Raw genomic sequence first — 22730 nt, 5'->3', positions numbered from 1 at the left:
CGGGGCGGGTGAGACGCCCGCTCCTTGCCGATTGGCTAAAGAGGGACGCCATGCCTGTTAGACTCCGCCCACACGCGCGCTTCCGGGCAAGCGCATGGAGAATGCCACGAGCAGAGTGTTGTCGTGTGAAAGTGAAGATGGACGTTGTTGTCGTTGTGGATGTAAAACTCCTAACTATAAAAAATAACTCTGCAGCGCACGTACATTTAATTCCCATTAGACGAGGGACGGGTTCTATCTATAAACACACACTTACCGACATAACTGTTCTATTGGGACCTGAATGTTGAGTGTTCATGGCTTCCAGATTCGCAACAATATAACGAAAGGTACAGAATATACAGGAAGTCGTACAACAAAAGATACAAAATATACAGGTAGTAATATAAAGTAAGGTACAGAATATACAGGTAGTAATATAACGTATGGTACAGAATATACAGGTAGTAATATAACGTAAGGTACAGAATATACAGGTAGTAATATAACGTATGGTACAGAATATACAGGTAGTAATATAACGTAAGGTACAGAATATACAGGTAGTAATATAACGTATGGTACAGAATATACAGGTAGTAATATAACGTAAGGTACAGAATATACAGGTAGTAATATAACGTATGGTACAGAATATACAGGTAGTAATATAACGTAAGGTACAGAATATACAGGTAGTAATATAACGTATGGTACAGAATATACAGGTAGTAATATAACGTATGGTACAGAATATACAGGTAGTAATATAACGTATGGTACAGAATATACAGGTAGTAATATAACGTATGGTACAGAATATACAGGTAGTAATATAACGTATGGTACAGAATATACAGGTAGTAATATAACGTAAGGTACAGAATATACAGGTAGTAATATAACGTATGGTACAGAATATACAGGTAGTAATATAACGTAAGGTACAGAATATACAGGTAGTAATATAACGTATGGTACAGAATATACAGGTAGTAATATAACGTAAGGTACAGAATATACAGGTAGTAATATAACGTATGGTACAGAATATACAGGTAGTAATATAACGTAAGGTACAGAATATACAGGTAGTAATATAACGTATGGTACAGAATATACAGGTAGTAATATAACGTATGGTACAGAATATACAGGTAGTAATATAACGTATGGTACAGAATATACAGGTAGTAATATAACGTATGGTACAGAATATACAGGTAGTAATATAACGTATGGTACAGAATATACAGGTAGTAATATAACGTAAGGTACAGAATATACTGGTAGTAATATAACGTAAGGTACAGAATATACAGGTAGTAATATAACGTATGGTACAGAATATACAGGTAGTAATATAACGTAAGGTACAGAATATACAGGTAGTAATATAACGTATGGTACAGAATATACAGGTAGTAATATAACGTATGGTACAGAATATACAGGTAGTAATATAACGTAAGGTACAGAATATACAGGTAGTAATATAACGTATGGTACAGAATATACAGGTAGTAATATAACGTATGGTACAGAATATACAGGTAGTAATATAACGTATGGTACAGAATATACAGGTAGTAATATAACGTATGGTACAGAATATACAGGTAGTAATATAACGTAAGGTACAGAATATACTGGTAGTAATATAACGTAAGGTACAGAATATACAGGTAGTAATATAACGTAAGGTACAGAATATACAGGTAGTAATATAACGTATGGTACAGAATATACAGGTAGTAATATAACGTATGGTACATCATTCGCTTGTGCACACATTTCAGGGTTCGCATTATATCTCAACATTACTCATAGGATCAATGTCCATCATTGCATGATGGCTGCACTGAAAGGCGACTGAACACATCGTCATTCCGAAAATTTGAAACCCGCTTCGACGACAATGACAGGAAGTCCTCAATCTCAAAAGAACGCCAAGATGGAGGCTTCACTGCATCTGCCATTTTGTCTTACATGAGGTTACAAGTGGCTGTAAGAACGATGGCCAAAGTTTGGGAACGTGATGAAATTACAGAATGCAGAATGGCAGTGTTGAGTGATGCGAGTGAATTGGAAAAGTGAAAAATGTACAATGAGTGAATGTGGGTCAGCGGGCCCGAGTGTGTGAGTGGGGTGAATGTGGAATGCATGGTGCGAATGAATGATTGGGGGGAGGAGTGAATCTCACCCAAGGGACCCGGGGTCAATGTAATGTTATTTAGTGGGTTAGTCAAATTTACCAAAAGGAGGTCGTTTTGGTGTTGAGAGAAGGCACGTAACCTTTTTGAAGGGTGCAAGAGTTCATTGACTGGCTGGGAGCGTGGCTGTGGAAAGGGGAGTATTCAGTCGAGGGCGCCCCGGGCACCGAAGTAGTCGGCCAGAGTAGGCCAAGGGACTGGGATAGTGTAGTGGGCACGGGCGACCCTCGGAAAGGGACGCGGAGCACCAAAATACCACGTGGGCATGGAAGGGGGGCAATGCCAGGAAGGGCAACTCCCGCGTTCATTGGGAGCAGGTAGGCTCAGAGACGGCCTCAGGGCCCGGGGGTGCCGTAATTTGAGATTCGGCAGAGGGGGAATCCCTGCCATGTGAGCCACGCTGTCCAGCCATGAAATTGTGCAAGGGCATGAGTGAAAATTTGAGGGCCAGGCCCAAATTTATAATGGACACAAACACAGGCGACAGGAATCATGGTTTCTAGAACCAATTGTTTAAAGAGACAGGCATGTTGAAAAGCCACGGGGATAGTTTAAAGATTAATAAATGCTTGGGTAGTTAGAAAAAATGTACCCCGTCGCACCATCCATCCCTTCGCTCTCTGTAGGCCGCTGGACCCACCTTGGGAAAGATTGCTGAACTCTGTGGAGGTTGTTCTGAGGCTTTGTTGGGCCTCGAGGCAGGACACTAGTCTCTCCCTTATTCCCCTCCAAAAAGGATCTTAGGGGTTGGGAGTAGACCGACAGGATAGGTTAGTTGGAGAAAGGCAGTAAGGGGGTTAGGGACAAGCAATTACTTAAATAAATAAAAAATAATAATAATAAAAAGGGGCTAAATTTTGTTGTTTTCTTGTTGCAAACGAAGGGAGTGGGTATGGACAGAGACAGGCAAAGGCGATAGGTTGGGGGGAGACAATAGGGTATGTCCGAGCCCGTTTTCGGAGCGGCCGGCACCACCGCACTCCCTCCAGAACCTCACGGACCAGACCAGAGGCCGGCCTGTCATGCTTCAGCTGCTGGTCCGCATTTGCCAAGCCTTGCCTTGCCATGCCTTTGTTGCCTGCCTTTGCCTTGACCCCATGCCTGCTTCGCCCTAGTTTGTATTGCCCCTGTGTCACCATCTCACCATGTGTGCCAAGACCATCTTCCCGTGTGTTTGCAAGGACTGCCCTGCAGGCAGCCACTCCACAAAGACTGCGTTTGTGCAGCCCGTGCACCCATCTCTGGTTGACTTTGCACCAGTGACTTTTTTTTCTTCACAGATCACAGGTCCTGGGCCATGGTTAGTGTAAATAGTAGGCAAAAATGTAAATAAGTTCTTAACCCACCTGTGTGTTTGTGTTAGCGCCGGCAATTTAGTTAAGTTGTCCGAGTGAGTCTGATAGTTTAGTTACGCAGTGCACTAGGTTATTTATTTTGGGACACGTATAAAAATGTCACACTCAGGGATCCATAGGTAAATCGTACTTGGGGAAAAAAACTTACACATGCATGCCACATGAAAATTTGACGACTCGGGACGAGTCTGTAAAAAGGGGAGGAGGTAGTGTTACGAATCAGGAAGGCATTTGCACACAGACAGACAGCAACCCCCGCAGTTCAGTTATTTCGATAAGTATGTGTTTATAGTCAGGGTCCCGTCGTTCTGTCTAATGGGAATTTCGTGTGTGCGCTACGAGTTACTTTTATAGTCAGGTTTTTATATTTTAAATCTTCATCCTTCGTTTTCGCACCATCGCCATCCATCGCCCACGTGCAGCATGTCACGTACAGGGGTGACGTTCCCTCCGCCCACCGTGAGCTCGTCCAATCAACGGCGGCCACGAGTCGCCCGACAACCCCTCGTCCAATCTGGAGGGGAGTACCTCAGAGCATTGCCCTTGACCCGCGGGGGAGGGAGAGGATAAGATGGTGTGGCGAGCTGTCGAGAAGGAAGGAAGGAAAGAGAAGGTTCACCCCGTCGTCAAAGAAGGCTGGCCCCGTCGTAAAGAAAGAAGGAGAAGGAAAACCTCATCTTGCCTGCTGGTGTTCTCGTCTACCCGCGGGTGCTCGTCTGGTCCGTTCCCGTGCTGGCTAGCATCCGTTGCATCGTCCCTGGTGTTTGGTGCTGCGTTGTTGGCGGCGGGTTTGAGTCCCGCCACCGGACAAGCTCGACCAGACCGCACGAGGCGGACAGGTGCAAGAATAGGTCCCTGCACTCAGCTCGCCTTCCCTCCAAGCTGAAAGGCCGAAATCAAGACCCGGCGGGGTCCAGTTCTTTTGGGTGTGTGCGTGTGCGTGCGTGTGTGTGTGTTTGTGTGTGTGTGTGGCGCCGTCCTGCCTAAGTGTCCTGTGTTCATTGTACAGTACATTTTCATGTATTCGGATTACTCTGCTCTTTGTGTGCTCTTTGTGTACATTCGGATAACTCTGCTCTTTGTGTGCTCCCCTGCCCCATTATAAATAAACTCCTGTTAAATGTACCAGCTCGTTTGCTGTGCTTTCTCCCATTGACCCAGCATGGTGCGTATTGAGAATTAGTGAGGCCTTTCGTGCCATAAATTGTTCATTTGGACCGACGGATCTTGGTAATCCCCGCTCGGTTTACACCTGGATCGGGCTCGGTAAACGGTCCATTCCGCCCGAGTTCCGTCGAGGGTGTGGTTTTCCCCGGTAGTTAGACGACGTGGGTACTTAGGTATATTGAAATTAGGCAATTAACCCTACCCCACACCATCGAAATATTGGCAACCACGGTCCGCTAAGGGACCCGTGACCTTTCTGACTTATCCAAGAGTCACGACCTAAATTCCGGGTGTTCGGTGGGAGACGACTCCACTGCTCCACCTAGTGGTCGTTTATCGCCACCGAACCCCGGCCCACAACAATGTAACGTAAGGTACAGACATCCATCCACAAGATTACATCATCCTACATGTTTTCATATTTAAATTTCATGATAATTTTGTATCAAGATTGAAATTCAGAATAACTTGTCGAACAATTTCCCCTCATATTGATCACAAATAAACTGTTGTAATTGCTTACGAATCGAACTTTTGACCCGAAAGATAATCGAATGATCATGCTCATCAGAGCGATGTCCGCGGAGCCATGTGCAACGCAGCACCGAGACCGGCCTGGCCGCTGGAGCAAGACCCACCTTAACACGGCAACGCAGCCGCGACTCGGCGGATGATGTTGGCAGCGGCTGCGCATCCGATGGAAAGTGAGTGAGAGCAATTTGTTGTTTCATCATATTGTTTGAGACTCAAAATTATTATATATTAATCGATGATTTCTGTACATTAATTATTCTCACCCACATGAATTGTGAGTCACTCTACAAGCTATGAGTGAATAAACGTGTGTGTGTGTGTGTGTGTGTGTAATAGGTTGTTGTGGAAATGACTTCTTGGAGCTAACATTGCGTACGATAGTTTAGTTATTTCCCATCTTATATACTCTATATTGCGAACGGTGGTATCTGTCTGTCTGTTCGTTTGTCTCCCGTTTACGGCGGCCGCTTCCTGTGCTGCGTTTGAAAAGCTCAACATTCACTTTTGAAATGACGGACAACAGACACGAACAATGTTGATGCCAAATTTAATTTCACAACCAGGATATTTTGCCCACTTTTAAGACGAGTTGAACCTCCATTGCCCGATGTTGCACGGTGGGCAGTATATTGTTACGGCTGTGGAAATTCGCAAACCACCATTCAGGTCCCGTAGGTGAGATAACTCTAAGTACATGTGTAGTTACCCCCAAACCTGTTATTTAGAGGGAATTTATGTGATTCATTCGGGCTGCGACGCTTTGAGTTAGGCGTTTTTCTGTTCTATCTTTATTTTGAACCAACCACGTCTCAACCGCCACCCTCACAACAACCACCACCATCTTCGCCACTACCCCCGCTGACGAACGCCATCCTCCACGGTCCACACTACGACGGTTTCCGCGTTGGAAACCGTCGAGAACGCAAGGAGGGAAAGAAGAAGGCACAACGATGGCGCGTGGATTTTTCCCGCACGTCTGACTTCCCCGCGCTTTGGAGTGGCAGAAGAGCGATGCAGGTCAAAGGTGAGAAAAGGTGGGGGCCTCTTTTTGGGGGAATAATGCTCTGGCTCCAAGCCAAAAAACTGACTCCCTCGGCCCCTGGACGGAGCGGGGTGGAGGGAAAGCGTGAGGGCACGCCCCCTTCGAGAAGCTTCTCCAAGAAGCTCGAAGGGAGGTGGGGCCGAACACGGGGGCGGAGTGAAGGGCGGAGACCTGGGCTATAAAAAGTTGGACACGGGCGGAGCGCTTTTGGTTGGTGCTCTGGCTCTCTTCGTCCTCTTCCTGTCTTCCGGCTCGCTCGTCCTCTTCTCTTCGTGGTGGCCGCTGGCCTGGTCTTTTGTGGGGCGGTCCCGAGACTCCGCTGGCGGGACGGAGTGTCTTCCATTCCCCACACCGCGACCTCGAGCAACAACGTTTCCCCCCACCCCCCTTCTATCCGCGCTGGGATAGCACCGGAAACTCCGTCCGTGGCGTCGAGCGGCCAACACGTGCCAGTGCGAGGCACGCCGAAGAGGACTCGCCTACCACGCCAGGGCACGGAGTCGCGGCCGGGCGCGACCACATCGACGGACGTAGGAGAGGGACTCGACGGCCCAAAGGGAAGTCATCATTTCTTTTCGGGTTTTTTTGTGTGGATTTTGTGGCGCCGTGTCTTGTAAAGTAGAACTGTGTGAGTGTTACCGTGTGTACGCGTATTCTGTTGTAACTCTGCATCGTTGTTTCTTTTGTTTTCTTGATATAGGTGCATTTTGACTGTTTGGCTGTATATGTGTGCTCTCCGTGTGTCGTGTAAATAAAGTGCTTGCATGTTGAACTGTGCGCGTTTCGCTTCGTCTCCTTCCTTTTAATTGACCCTCCATCCTGCTTCACGTAAAGGGTTCGTAGTGGGCTTAATATGCCCGATAATTAATCGGAACCGTCGAGGCCGACGATAACACCGCTTGGTTATCACTGTAGCACGGAACGGACCTCTTAAGCGGTTTGTGTCCGGAGTCGGCTTGTGGCGAGGTACGATCGCCCGGTCGACCATCCGCGCAGGTACTTAGGTAGATCGAATTTGGCGAGCGACCCTATCCTGCGCGGGTGGGCGATTGGCACGGTCGTGGTGGGGTTAAACCCCCACCCGTGACTAGCTCCCGGCATTGTTCCGAGAGGGTCACGACAGAATTGTCCGTTCTGGTGGGCGAGGCGGCCGCCATTCGAGTCGAGCGGCCGATCGCACGCCGGCGGGCACGAATTCGCAACAATATGTAGCTCAGAGCTTTGGCCCTGAGTGGAACCAGGAGTGTAACACAATGAACCTTTTTAAAGTCCATGAAATAATTTAAATTGATAGATTAGCTGAAACTTTTCCTGTCATTGGGGATGGATACTTTTCCTTGTTTTTCCCGTCACTGGGAATGGGTACTTTTGCTCGTATTAAATGCAATAGAATAAGCGTGAAGTAGTTTTATCGTGATATTACATATGCATCACTTTCATATAGAGAGAGATGTCACCACCCCTCTCCCTCCTCCAAGTCCGTTTGCCACCCGTATATGTTCTGTACTCAACCTTGTTGTAATGAGAAGTGTATTGTTTTTTGATGGTTTCGTACTCATACGGGTCTATAGAGAAAATTTGGCTTGGTTGCCGGAGCGACAACCTTGGGGAACTCTGCTAATTTGCATAAATCTAAGATGGCAACCACGGACGGGGGTGGAACATAACTTTTCAACCATTTAACTTACAATCACGTGTGATACCTCTTTTCCGTATAATTTTGACCTGAGGAATCGATTTCTGAGGTCAATTTTGTTATTCCCGGTCAAATTCAGGGTCAAAGGTGAAGTTCAAGGTCATTTTCGGCCAAAAATGAAATAATCTAATAGCAATGAAATTTTCAGAGCGATGGTGGTCAAGCGTTTATTCATTAATGGCGATCACTCCTATTCATCATCAGAGCCGAATGCAAGATCAAGATGTTCAGTTTCCTCGTCATCTTCCACATCTGTTTCTCCTTCCTCTTCCACTTCATCTTGGTCTTCGTCTCCTGTCTTGAACGGGTTGAAGCAGGCGTCACTACAAACACAAGCGCAGTACACAGTGCATGATATCTTTCCATGGTGACAGCTGCAACGTTCAGTGCTGCAAACCTTCACCGCCGCCTTACAGCCGCACCGCACTACATCCATGAGATCTTGGGGTCCTGGGGGCTGATCGGAGGTTGCTGTTACTGGGGAGCCATCTGTTATTTCCCACCCATACTTCGTGATGTCAAGTTCAGGTGGAGCCTGCTGGTCAGCAGATTTTGTGAGTATAGTCTGCATCCCTGGCTTAGCGCGCCAATACTCCAGCATACCTGCGGGATGAGGTTGCTGGAATTCATGTGAGAGGACATGGGTAGTGCGTCGACCATTGGGTGTGAATACCTGGAGATCGAAGTTGTCAAACAACGCGAAGATGACGGTGACTGTTCTACACAACCCCATGAACTGGTGGAAAACCTGTGCATTGTCACCTAGTAGACGAGCGGCCAATTTTCGGAATCTCAGGGCCTCATCGTACGAGGTCGTGAAGCCATGCTCATGAAGGAGTTTGAGAAGTTCGGAACTGCCATGCCAGTGCAATAGTTTTACAGCCAGTCCGAATGTTGTCTGATTTCTGGTACCTGTAACGTGACTCTGTATTGACTGGCTCAGGCTCAGGAGTATCAGCTTCGATGTCCATTTTCTCGGGAGTATCAGCTTCGATGTCCATCAGCACACAAAATTTCACCTTTCAACCTCACCCTTAAAGGACCGAACATGACATTTAATATTTATTAGTAAGTGGTTATAGAATGAGCTTTACATATGTACATATATATATATATATATATATATATATATATATATATATATATATATATATATATATATATATATATTGTTGTGGTTGAGGAAATTCGCAAACCACCATTCAGGTTCCGTAGGTGAGATATCTCTGTAAGTACCTGTGTAGTTAGCCCCAAACCCGTTGTTTAGAGGGAATAAATGTGATTCATTCGGGCTGCGACCCTTTAAGATAGCCGTTTTTCTGTTCTATCTTTATTTTGAACCAACCACGTCTCAACCGCCATCACACAACAACCACCAACCGCAACGCCGCTTCACAACAACAACAACAACGCCAACAGCCACGACCTTTACCTTCACAGCACACCATCCCGCAACCATCGCATCACCGCCATTCCAAGCATCACCGTGGCCAGGGACCGCCACTTTAGACCCTCCACCACCTTCGCCTCTCCTTCTGCGGCCATTCCCGCACCGCTTGTGGGCACCGAGCATCAGGCTGTCCTGGACTCGTACAGGGCGCGCGCCGAGCAGCGGGTGCAAAAAGCGGCCTTTCCGAGGAGAAGTCGGATCAGGAATGATACACGCCCACTTCTGATCTGTCCAACCAGCAAGCGCGGGGCGATTTGGCCCCGCCTCCAGGCGTGTCGGAGTAGAATCGATATATGCAAATTCGAAGATTCACGCCCCTTTTTCTCCGTCTAATGGGCGAGCGTGGCTCCTCCCCCGAGCTCGTTCTGATCCATAAATTTGCATATGGGTTCTCCTGCCGTACTATAAAGCGCCGAGCGCGGGGCGAGGTTAGTCAGTTTTGGGCTCGGATGAGTTGTAGAAGTGTGGCAGCGGCAGAGTGTGGCAGCAGCAGTCAACACGGGTCTGGAGGAGAGTCAGTCTGTCGGGGTTCGGAGTCTGTCGGGGAGCTGCAGAGAGGGGAAGCCGGGAGCGCGGTCGAGGTCGCAGTGGAGTCGCTCATCGCTGGACCCAAGCAAGCCAGCTATCCTCTTTCCCCAGAGCATCAACAATTCCCCCCTTTCCCCCCCCGCCCCCCCGCGCTGAGATAGTGCGGAAAGGGGGCCCCGTTCCCACCCCATTCCAAGCAGTGCCAACGAAACCCGCGGAGGAGCGCAGAGTCGGGGCACCGCCGCCACATTTGCGGCTCATCACAAGACGGGTAGGCTCCACCCGGTCTCACGCCCACAGGCCCTGTCTGTCCCCTTGTCGTTGAGGGTGGCCCTTTTCTTTTGCTTTTGAGTATGTGTTGTCGGCGCCGTCTGTAAATAAAACTGTAAGTGTTGCCGTGTGCTCGCGTAGTCGGTAGTAGATCTGCATTGTTGTGTTTCTTTTGTTGCAATTGCTTTTGGTGCATAATTGTTGTAATTGTATATGTGTGCTTTCCGTGTGCCGTGGAATAAATGTGCCTCATGTTGAACCGTTTTCCCATTTCGCTTCGTCTTTTCTTTAATTGAATCTCCATCTTACTTCACGTAAAGGGTTGGTAGTGGGCTAAATACGCCCGATAATTAATCGAAACCGTCGAGGTTGACGATAACACCGCTCGGTTATCCCGATAGTACGGAACGGGTCGCTTAAAGTGGCCCGTGTCTGGAGTCGACCTGCGGCGAGGTGCGATCGCCCGGTCTACCCTCCGTGTGGGTACTTAGGTAGGTCGAATTTGGCAAACAACCCTATCCCACATGGGGGGCCGATTGGCACTATCGTGGTGAGGCTGAAAGGCCCACCCGTGACTAGTTCCCGGCGTTAGTCGGAGAGGGTCACGACAGAATTGTCCGTCCGGTGGGCGACGTGCCGCGATTCGAGTTACGTGGCCGCTCGCACGCCGGCGGGCGCGAATTCGCAACAATATATTAGTAGTAAAGCCCGGCATTGCTCGGGCAACGCCCGGGCTTTCTTGCAAATTTCCTGAATAGCTGTTAGTGGTTAGGGGTTAGGGGTTAAGGGTTAGGGGTTAAGGTTAGCGGTTAGGGTAAGGATTGTGGTTGGAGTTAGCAGTTGGGGTTAGCGGTTGGGGTTAGGGTTAGCTGTTAGGGTTAAGGTTAGCTGTTAGGGTTAGTGTTAGGGTAGCTAACCCTAACACTAACCCAAACCCTAACCCTAACACTAACCCAAACCCTAACCCTAACAGCTTGGCGTAGCGGAGGTATACAGCGCCCGGGGCAAAGTGGAAATTTGTGTCCCCCGTAGGCCTTAAACTTGAGTGGATTTGAATGGAAAATCCCATAGGGGATATCGATTTATCGATTTTTTTTCGAATATCGGAAGTGTTATGGAAAAAAATTTATAGCCAATGACCTAAGTTGGACCAAAAGCCATAATCGTACCGAATTTGAATGGAATCGGTTGGAGTTTGTGAAAATGCATCAAAACGAATGTTGAGGGGCCTCTTAAGGAAGACAATAATATCATTAGTATATGTGCCAAATCTTGTTTCATTTCATGCAGTAACAAAAATCTGATGGTGGAACAAAGAAAGGGGCGTGCAGAAATATTAATATAGATATATATGTATATACACACACACACACACACACACATACAAATGTACATACACTGTGTGCAAAACTAAAACATTAGGAACACCTGCTCTTTCCAAGAAATAGACTGATCTGGTGAATCCAGGTGAAAGCTATGATCCTTTATTGATTCAGGTCAGGTCAGGTATGGGAGCAAGCGCCGGAGCAGTGCGTCGCTGCGTCCACTTTCCGCCGGTACTCCAGGGGCCTCCGTCTGGCCATCGCTCAGGCAAATGCCTGGCCCATCCCCATCTCCTTGAGATGCCGATCAACCCGCTGCAACCACGAGGCACATGGTCGGCCCATTGGCCTCCTCCACTCACGAGACTCCCTCGCTGAGAGAATCTGGCGAGCAGGATCAGCGTCAGAAAAACGATCCACTTGTCCATACAGCCGCAGCTGACGCTCACATGATTATGCAGGTAACAAATCCCATTTGAGTCTCTCTCAGTAACCGCTCGTTGGACATAAGGTCCGACCAGCGATAGCCAAGGATTCTCCGAAGAGACCTGGTACCAAAGGAATTAAGTCTCCGTGTCAGATCCCTGGTCAGAGTGCAAGTTTCACATCCATAGAGCAAGACTGGAAACACCAAGGACCTGAAGACTCGGACTTTCGTCCTCCTGCACAGGTACCGGCAGTGCCACACCCCATGATACAGTGAATCCATGACTCCCCAGGCTCGACCCAGACATCTGTTGACCTCTGACTCACAGCCAGCAGAGACGTGAATATTACTGCCAAGGTAAGTGAATCTCTCCACGACCTCAACTTCCTCACCACAAACGGGTACAGACAGGATAGCAGCATCCAAGATGTCTTTGAAAGCCTGGATCTTCGTTTTGACCCAGGAAACCCATAATCCCAGTGGCTCCAACTCCTCATTCAGCACCCCGAGGGCCCCCAAAAGGATATCCAGAGTCTCGGCAAAGATGACTGCATCATCTGCGAAATCAAGGTCAGAGATCTTGACATTTCCAAACGATGCACAACAGCTTTATCTCTCCGACATCCTCCCTAGAATCCAGTCCATACAAGTGCTGAATAGTGTGGGGGCCAGTAGACATCCTTGATGAACTCCAGTAACAACTGGAAATAAATCAGAGATGGTACCACCATATCTCACAACACTCTCAGTACCAGAGTATAGTTCAGACATCAGATCGATCAGTTTTGGTGGCACCCCACGAAGACCAAGAATCCTCCAGAGGGCATCCCGATATACTGACTCAAACGCTTTACAGAGATCAACCTAGGCTGCAAGCAGCCCCTGCTGAAACTCTCGCCTGTGTTTGGTGAGGACCAGAAGAGCAAGGATATGGTCAATCGTTGACCTCTTTTGTGTGAAGCCTGACTGCTCTGGATGCTGGTGCTCAAGCAGATGGTGGTGAACTAGTCCATGGGCAGGACCAGATATGGGTACCATCTCTGGTGGCAAAGGCTCACTATGTTTTTTTGATAGTTTAGGACCTACACATGAGGAATTGCGGTGATAGCAGTGTGAAATTGGCAGCTTTCTGGTAGTTTTCACCTCTCAAACATCACCTTACCGCTATATTTTGAAGACCAAAATTTGGTGGTTGGGGAAACTAAAATGACTGTAGTTTCGCTCTGGATGGGTCAATCTTAACAATATACCACTCATAATGTCTGTCTGTGTACCCTCTATCTAAATCAAGAAGGTTTATGCAAAATATTTCATTATGTAGGTCACCAGAGGTCAAAAGGTCACCAATTTTAGGGGTTGCCCAAAATTGACCATAGGGCAAGTCATGTTGCTAGAATAAAGTAACAAATCACCCAATGGTTATTTAAACACTTGGAATGCATATTTTTAAACGTCTTCAGATGATTCTAAAGGGACATTATTGCGTTACTTTTGCAAAATTTTATTTCAGAGCAATTGATTTTGAACCATTTGTTGTAAATGCCTAAAATCCAGGGTTTCGGAGGTAGGGGAAGTTCTTTTTAAGCTGTAACTGTCCTAAAAGACTTTGCCAGTGATGTATCTCATGAGACACTAGATGATGCCATGTCTAATGCTTCATGCATTCGCATTATTCACCTTTTCCAACAGTACCGCGCCTTCCTCAAGAATGACAATGGCAGCCAATCAGCATTTTGGATATCTTATCTCGATATAGTCGAGGTTGTGCTTGGTTTGTTGCGGGCAACAAGACAAGGGGATTGGCTTTTGCACCTGGCCTCAATCAGAGACATGATCCCATGGTGTTTCGCGTATGACCATTTAAACTATGCCAGATATTTGACATTCTACTATGCGCAAATGTTGTCGTTAGATATTCATCATCCTGAAATGTATGAATACTTCATGAGTGGAGGATTTTCTGTTCAAATAGGAGCTGATAATCTGTTTGGCAAAATACCAGTGGACCAAACAATTGAAGAAACAATAAATAAGGATACCCAGACGTCAGGTGGCACAAGAGGCTTTAACTTAAACCCAGGTGCAATTTGTCATTATTACGTAAATGCCGAAAACCACAGTATGTTTCCTCATCGCCTAAGAGCAATGCTAGGAATTCGTTCCTCCACTTCGATCCATCCGGATTTGCAGAAAAAAGAGAATTGAAAAAGATGAGTCAGCCGTCCAATCACTCACTGATCTTATTCAGAACTCTTTAATAAATCCCTACAGATCAGAAGAGGACTCTCTCGTGAACATTTCTACCGGCACATTGGCCCCAGCAGATGTTGAGAAGGACCTTTTCACTGCTCAAAGCATTGGCCAAAAGGCATACCAGAAGTTAAATGTGAAAAAGAGCACATTTGCTGAGGTTTCAACGTCTGTCCTGAAAGTTGTCTTGAGAGAAGGTGCGATGAGTCAACGAATAGATGTTTTATTTGATGTGTATAAGGAAAGCTCCATCAAGAACGCAGAAAAGCTCAAAAGGGGATCAGGCAGCGGCATCAAATTCAGCAGCATTGCGCCAGGACACAAAATTAAAAAATGGAGGAACTTATCAGAAGCTGACAATAAGACAAAACTTATTGAGTTTCTGGTTGCATATTGGAAAACTGAAAACAAGAGGAGCCTGGTTAAAGACAAAGTTCTTCTCATAACATGTGGCATAAGATGTGACAAGATATTGATCGGTGGTAGTTGTGAACTGGGTGAACTTGAGTCCTCTCAAGAAGAGGCAAACACACTGTTAATACTTCATGCGAAGCATGCCGCTGACGCTGGATATCAGACTGTAATTGTTATTTCTGAGGCCACAGATGTATTTGTGCTACTACTTTCCTTTGCAAAGGACATTCTGGCTACCTTGTACCAAAAGAGGGGAACAAAGACACGTACTAAATTTGTGGACATTTGGTTGAAATGTACGCCGATGTGTAAATTACAAACTTGCGAAAACCAGCGAAATGAGGAGGATGAACTAGAGATGGCGGTTGATATTGAATCAGATTGCGATGATGGTGATGATGAAGATGGAGAACGCAAAATACTGAGGTTACTTTCCAAGCCCTCAACATTACCTAAAGACATCTAAAATATTATTTCTGGAAGTTGATATTACTTATTGTTCATTTTTACTACTTTGTTTTCGTAGAATAAGTTGTGCTAAAGACGATTTTGGCAGCCTCTAAAATTTGTGACCTTTTGACCTCTGGTGACCTACATATGGACATAATTTGCATAATCTAGTGTGAGTATGATAGAGGGTACATAGACATACAATTTGAGTGGTGGATTATCAAATTTGCCCTATCCACTCCAAAGCTACAGTCATAATGGTTTCCCCTACCCCCGAAATCCTGCATTTTAGGCATTCACAAGAAACGGTTCAAAATCAATTGCTCTGAAATAAAATTTTGCAAAAGCAACTCAATAATGTCCCCTTAGAATCATCTGAAGACCTCTAAAATATGCATTCCAAGTGTTTAAATCACCATTGGGTGATTTGTTACTTTATTCGGGCAACATGATTTGCCCTATGGTCAATTTTGGGCAGCCCCTAAAATTGGTGACCTTTTGACCTCTGGTGACCTACATAATGAAATATTTTGCATAAGCATTCTTGATTTAGATAGAGGGTACATAGACAGACATTATGAGTTTTATATTGTTAAGATTGACCCATCCGGAGCGAAACTACTGTCATTTTAGTTTCCCCTACCCCCAAATTTTGGTCTTCAAAATATAGCGGTAGGGTGATGTTTGAGAGGTGAAAACTACCAGAAAGCTGCCAATTTCACACTGCTATCACCTCAATTCCTCATCTGTAGGTCCTAAACTATCAAAAAAACATAGTGAGCCTTTGCCACCAGAGATGGTACCGATGGGTCAAATTTTCAGGTTTGGCCCGTGGACTTTAAACCCTTTCAAGAATTTCCCGAGCAAAGACCTTGCCCCTGGCACTGAGAGCAGCGTCACCCCTCGGTAGTTGTTGCAGTCTTGGCGATCACCCTTCCCTTTCCTTGGAAGGATGACTGGAGAAAGGGACAACAAGTCCTTTATTGTTGGGACATGTTACATCAACTTCAATAAGTGTAGATAGAGGGGAGGAGACAGGTTGAAGAAGGATTTAAAAGCCCTGACGCGATTGAGACACGGATTGTGTTTGTTTGCCATTCAGAAGGGGAATGGGTAGACAAAATATTTAAGTACCTTTGAACGGGGTATGGTAGTAGGTGCCAGGCGCACCGGTTTGAATGTATCAAGAACTGCAACGCTGCTGGGTTTTTCACCCTCAACATTTTCTCGTGTGCATCAAGAATGGTCCACCACCCAAAGGACGTCCAGCAACGGCAGGGAAGTGGTCAAAAACGGCTCATTGATGAAGTAGGTCAAAGGAGGCTGACGCAAATTGTGCGGAGCAACAGACGGGTTACAGTTAGTCAACTGACGGTCCAGTGCAACATGGAAGTCATCCATTTAAATCCATGCCAAGCTTTCTCAAATCACGATTTCAAACACTAATTTGTCATAATATTGAAGATACAGTATGTATCCATATTCTTTAATTTATGATGGTTATTATTGACTGACACTTGCTCTTAACAGAAGCAACTAGAAGGGCACTCGGTGGAGCGCATACCTCCGCCCCGTAATTCCTGATCCACGAGAACATATCTGGCCAAATACATTTTTGAAACAGACATAAAGGGGTGAAAACATAGCCTCCTTCACCTTCGGTGGCGGAGGCAATGAATGGTGAATACATTTGGGAGAGAAAGATAAAATTTACGTGAGCAGTCTGACTACGCGCTGGAGTGCATTACAACTCTGTTGGGAAAAGATTGACACAAACATAATCCATAAACTAATTAAATCAATCCCAAATGGAGATGGGTCAGCTCTCGAGGGTAAAGGGAGTCACACTGATTGTTGATTACGACCAGAGTATCTGGTGTTAATTCAGTGGCCAAGAGGACTCGAACTCAGGGCCCTAAGCTCCCAAGCCAGCCACCCGAGCCGCGAAGCCAACACCAGGATTTTGGGGTTATACTGATCCTATGTAGCAAGTCTGGATGCAATCGGCCCAAAACTGTCAGAGAAATAGTGCGACATACAAACACACAAACACACAAACACTGCTCCACGAGTTCTGGTAAGGATATATAATGACAGATTAAGTGTTGTTGTTGTATCCTATTTTCATATTACATTATAATATTATAATAAGTGTTGTATCCTTAAGAGTTCATGAAAATCCCTTGAGAATGCTTTTGGTTTCACATTACAATGACATTTCATTATCAAGTCTCAATAAATTTCCTACGAAGACCATACTTTGCATCCTACTTTATGTGTGTGTGTGTGTGCGTGTGTGTATTAACATATATATGTATATATTCAAAGAAATATAGTAAATTCAAACATAGTTTCTGTCATTCACAGTGGTCGTTTGACCTCCGACACAGAGGGTCCACGTTAGCTGAGCCTCTGACGTGAAAGTATATATATACATATGTTTGTGTATGTTTATATTTGATACAATTTCAGGGTGGTTGGATTACACATAGTTGAGAAAAGAGGAGTGTCCAACCAAGTAATTGTACAATTATCTACCCTGCTAGTTTGTAACAAAAAGGTTAGAGCGGGCCGGGGTGGTCACCGGGACCACGCCGCACCCTCGGCTCATGGCCTTTGTGGAATTCTCAGAATGTCCCAAGAGGTGTGTTTTTGAGTTGGTGTGTGTCATGTGACGTCCGAAACCAATAATATAATAATTTTGAGGAGGTGAGGATGCCTATTTTTTTTAATGAGACCTCTGTGTACTGTTCCCAGTTTGGCATTCCCTAGCCTCTTGTTTGGAGGTTGTCCAATCAGCGACTTCCTCGACGGTCTCGGTCCTGCTCAGGTCGTGGGTCGGCAGACATTAGCTACACCGGCGATGGGTACGGTTCCCCATTGTGATGCTCTGTGCTGCACTTGCAAGTGCTCCAACATTACCGCACCATATCCTTTATACCAACGTGAACACTCCCCACCCACTCATAGCACTCTGCCACACACCGTGCCGCACGTCACCACGCTCCGTGCCGATGGACACCGTCGGTGATGTGCTCATGTAATCCTTGTGCCGTGTGTGCGTCCACGTGCCATGTTTTCTGACCAGGTGAGATACAGATAGGAATGGTGAACAAAAAGAACCAGCTGGAGGTGGAGGTCATTCGGGCGAAAGGCCTGGTTCCCAAACCATCTGCAAAGTCTCTGCCAGGTAACTGCAGCTGTGAGAAACTGTTGTAGTGAGGCTGCGTTAAACTCTCACCTGAACCTGTTAATGCGGTGACTCTTTCTTCTGCCTTTTCACCACTAAAGCTCCGTATGTGAAGGTTTACCTGTTGGAGGGCGGCACGTGTGTCGCAAAAAAGAAGACCAAAATTGCAAGGAAAACGCTGGACCCACTCTATCAACAGCCGCTGGTCTTTGAGGAGCGACCACATGGCAAGGTCCTCCAGGTGTGGTTGTGGTTATTCCGATGCTGAGTGTGGTCATGACGGTTGTTACTAAGATTTCGCTCTGCGTTCATGCAGCGGGGGATGGATAGGCTCGAGACCCCCTTGAAGCGTGCGGTGCTACGACCTCAAGGGTCGACATCGCATGGAATCGTGTGACCTCACTCCCTCTCTCAGACACTTCTTCCCATTCATTATAATGACCGACGACACTTTTGTTACCCTCGCCGAAGGATTCGGACAGGGTATTGCATTTGGGTCGGTTTGTTTGTTCGTCTGTGTCTGTCTGTCTGTTTGTCCGCACAGAACTTTCGTGTTTGTCTCCGCAGCCGCTTGTCGGATTGGGAGGAAATTTTCACCATTGGTGCGACGACTCATGCTGAATGTTTCAATGATAATTATGACGTCGTGGGTCACGTGGTGTGGCAGCCATAATGGGAAAACTTTGGACCTCTATGACACCGCACCAAGGAAAAAAAATGAAACTTGGCACATAGCAAGTACTCCTCATGGGGAATGAGTGTGATTTGTTTTTTTTTATGACATCATAGGTGCCTTCGCTATGACGTCATAATCGCATATGTAGAACGCCACGTCCGATCGGTTTATCCCAAGGGTCATCTAGGGATAAAATTGTCCACAGAAAAAAAAATTCATGATGTCATCGGTCACGTGATTCGGCGGCCAATTTTTATTTATTTATTTTAACTTCAAAAATATTCTTCTCTGAAATGGCTGAACAGATCGAGGCGAAACTTTACACGTATAACCGCCTATCCGTGAGGAACAAAAGAGTCACACGTATGATGTCATCGGTCACATGGTTTGGCAGCCATGTTGGATTTACCTGAAGACCTAGAAGAAAAAAAATACACCACTCGAAAGAAGTACCGGCAAGGGCTTGCAATCTCCGATTGCTCTTTTTATTGTTTTGTTTTGTTTTCAAACACTGTATCTGAAGCTCGCAGATGAGTTTGTACATTCCATCGAACGTGCAGTCCTTTCGATAACAACCAGGACGTGTCACTGTATGTTGTTTTTGAGATAAACGACTAAAGATATTCCAGGTTCCTCATAAATCCGCTCTTGGTTGGTTGGATTTGTTGAGCAACGTCGTTGCAGGTAACCCACTGGCAACTTCTTTAATCAATCGAACAAAGTGCTTGACTTTTGTCACTGTAAAACAACATGTACACCGAATAGAAACTTTCAGGTCTCTCTTCTTTCCGAGTGGTCTTGTCATGTTCAGAACAAGGACGTTAGGAGCCGATGGACGAATCACCCCGATGTATGGGATCTGAACCTGGGAGTCCAGAATCACGAGACGCGCTCTCCGATGTGAAGGACAAAGAGGCAAATCACTTGTCATGTGACTTTATAATGTCCTGTCTTTCTAGTGGAGGACACAGTGTTTCACCCATTTGATTAACCCTGCATTATGTTGGTTTCCTTACCTCCCATAACCCCATATGAGTGGCTTTATGACAGACTGTGTAGCACCTCACCGGGATGGGTTTGAGCCCCATGGCTGCTCGGGGGAAATTTCTCCCCCCACCTCCCAGCATGCGACGGAGTGGCCACCCATCCAGGAATGTTTGCTAGCGATGAAAGACGCGCCACGAATGCCTCGGTTATCCGTCAAGAACACAGGCAACCACGATCACCACCACCAATTACCCTCATCTGGAATCCAATCGATCAAGCCACGTCCAAATCCCATTAATCTCAGTTTTCGCTGCACAGCGACACAAGAAAAACCCAAGAGTGGTGCCCAGAGGCAGATTATGGGTTCCTCCTTCACCAGTGTTTACGGACTTCCTGTACACTCCAATCATCCATGATGTTGTTTAAACCTACAGTTTATGTGTTCGTCTCAATTCGTTCTTTTCAATCTCCTTCGTCGGCTTTCCATTTTCGCTTCGACGTTGAAATCCTCCATTTCTCATGATGGAAGACTCGGATCGAGGACTTCACTCGAGTCCATATCTTTATGCTCTCGGAGCGACAGTCGTGGAAGGACACAGACTCGAGACCTCATGAGCACTTGGACAAGACATGATCGAGTCCAACGTTCTCGTGTTTCTGAAAATTTCATTGTAAAATATTTGCAATTATTATGAGATTATTGTTCCTTCGAAACCCGCAAGTACATTTCACATGTTGTCTTCGTTGAGCAATTTTCTCACCAAGAAACACGCAACGCTTGACAAAATATTCTGCTGTGTTTTTAACGTTCCTACGTGTTGGTTGAACCCCGGTGCACCTGATATACATACACATACATCTTGCACGTAAATGTTAGTGCACCCCGGAAAATTAAACTCATCTTTGATAATCCCACAACCATCTTGGATACTCATTTTGTTTGGAGCCATTTGATACCTAACTCACCTTTAATCTTTATCCTGCAGGTCATAGTCTGGGGAGATTATGGACGGATGGACCACAAAAGTTTCATGGGGGTAGTGCAGATCATGCTGGACGAGCTGGACCTCTCGAATATGGTCATTGGCTGGTACAAGCTCTTCCCGACGTCTTCGCTCGTCGATCCTACACTCGCCCCTCTCACCCGACGAGCTTCACAGTCCTCGCTGGAAAGTTCGACGTCCTATGCACGCTCCTAGTGCACGCTCCTAGTGCACGCTGCATCACTCCGTACCCCACGTCGACCCACCATCACTCAATGACCCACGTGCTGAACCTTCTACCCACCGCTTGAGTCTCTACCGAACCACTACGCCTTTTCTCTGCATAACAAAGGACTTTAATCAAATCTTTGCTGTACCCTCTTAACACCTAGATGGATTGCCTTTTGATGTGAACTCCCGTTTCCCTTGGGGTTCCGATAACTCTGTTAAAAACAAGGCCCTGGCTATTTTGCTCAGGCCCTGGGTGAGAATGACGTTGCAATGATCAGCATGTCCCCCCTTCCTCGATTCCTCTTGCTGCCAAGTCAGTTTTCTACCGGAAGTCGAAGCTAACCTTCGTACCGTCACTTAATGGATGGAGTGAAGCATGACGGAGGCCTTCGCATGAAGTTGCTTCTTCTCGCCCCTTGCGATCAAGTGCTCTTGAGCATTCACCGGTAGCCGGAGCGCATTTTGTGACCCGAAACGCACCGAACCATGCGTGAGTTGCCAAACTGTAGTCGCTCGCCTCGTCGTACCTGAGCGACGAGCAGCTTTGAGGCCCTGGCTGTTCTTGAGATGGAAGATCGCCTGCTGGTGATCATTAGCACCGACGTCACGCCAGATGCCCCTCCTTTGTTTAATGTTTGATATTTTACAAGTGGTGTTTTCTAAGGCTGTTGACCGGGGGTTCGTGCATGTTCGGGCTTCCCATCCCGCCGCACAATTTTCTCGAAGTCGGCCGTGTGTTGCATCCATTATCTCTTGTTTTTTTTTCAGATTCCAACTCGCAACTGGTGTTTGTTTCGTTTCAACTCCGTTGTGGAAATGTTCGTTTCTGAGATCGTAACGGCGCAGAAGGAATGATCCAATTTCTTAATCGTCAAACGGAAGTAGTGATGAAATTTCCTGAAAACCCAACGGTGCAGACTTCCTTTTGTATCCCTTTTGATTATTGCCAGTGAAGAATCTCATCGATATTCCTTTGCACTGAGCCAGTAAAGGGTAGACGATGTACAATGACGAGGGAAACTGCTCGTGCAAACCATTTGCTTGTGCATCACCAAAACACCATTCGAGGGCCTCGATCGACAACCGCAAGTTGCATGTCAACATGGCCGACGCATTCGTACTTCTGCCTCCCGTCTGACGTCACGTGCCATCCCATATTTTTGCGTCGGAGTGACTTCTTTTTCAACACGAGCATCCGCCGTCCCGTCCATCTCGATCACGCCGAGGTCGTGTTCAGCGTCTTTGCCAAAACCCGTGCCCAATGCCGACGAAGCTCGTTTACACACCCCTTCACAATCCCATCGATTGTGACGCGGGTGTTTAATAATTTATTTACACATTTCCTTTGTGGCTCACTCACAGTTGCACGGAACACGATGAACGATCCCATGTCTTCGCTGGTTTTCGGCGCGGAAAGTCCCCTCTGAGCTCATCTCAATGGCTCATCTTACGAGTGCACGTTTTCTGTCCGTAGTTTGCTGGTACACATTTGCCGACGCACTTTTGTCGTTTTTTGCGTACTTATGATGTCAGAGTCCGGAATCCAGAAAGGTGTTTTTTTTTTTC

At 46.4% G+C, this 22730-nt stretch overlaps 1 protein-coding gene and 1 long non-coding RNA gene across 11 annotated transcripts in view; one reads left to right on the top strand and one right to left on the bottom strand.

The window, feature by feature from the left end:
- The window catches only part of LOC147009123 (uncharacterized), a 66603-nt gene extending 45547 nt beyond the window's left edge, over positions 1-21056 (bottom strand). For 2 of the 3 annotated variants that reach the window (XR_015052997.1, XR_015052995.1), the window contains exons 1-2: positions 20917-21056; positions 16232-16420 (exon numbers count right to left, since the gene is read on the bottom strand). This is a non-coding gene — a long non-coding RNA (uncharacterized LOC147009123). The remainder of the gene's footprint in view (positions 1-16231; positions 16421-20916) is intronic. The other variant, XR_015052996.1, reaches the window with a different exon arrangement.
- The window catches only part of LOC147009122 (regulating synaptic membrane exocytosis protein 2-like), a 111993-nt gene extending 90011 nt beyond the window's left edge, over positions 1-21982 (top strand). For all 8 annotated transcript variants that reach the window (XM_085862684.1, XM_085862683.1, XM_085862689.1 and 5 more), the window contains 5 exons: positions 5286-5418; positions 17855-17964; positions 18186-18287; positions 18389-18528; positions 20937-21982. In XM_085862684.1, coding sequence (XP_085718810.1) covers positions 5286-5418; positions 17855-17964; positions 18186-18287; positions 18389-18528; positions 20937-21149 — 698 coding nt within the window. In that variant the 3' untranslated portion in view covers positions 21150-21982. The remainder of the gene's footprint in view (positions 1-5285; positions 5419-17854; positions 17965-18185; positions 18288-18388; positions 18529-20936) is intronic.
- Positions 21983-22730: the final 748 nt, after the last annotated feature.

Source organism: Eptatretus burgeri, chromosome 17 (assembly GCF_056783735.1).
Source record: "Eptatretus burgeri isolate ZD-2024b chromosome 17, Ebu_testis_v1, whole genome shotgun sequence".
NCBI lineage: Eukaryota > Metazoa > Chordata > Myxini > Myxiniformes > Myxinidae > Eptatretus > Eptatretus burgeri.
This window is presented reverse-complemented; position numbering and strand designations above follow the sequence as displayed.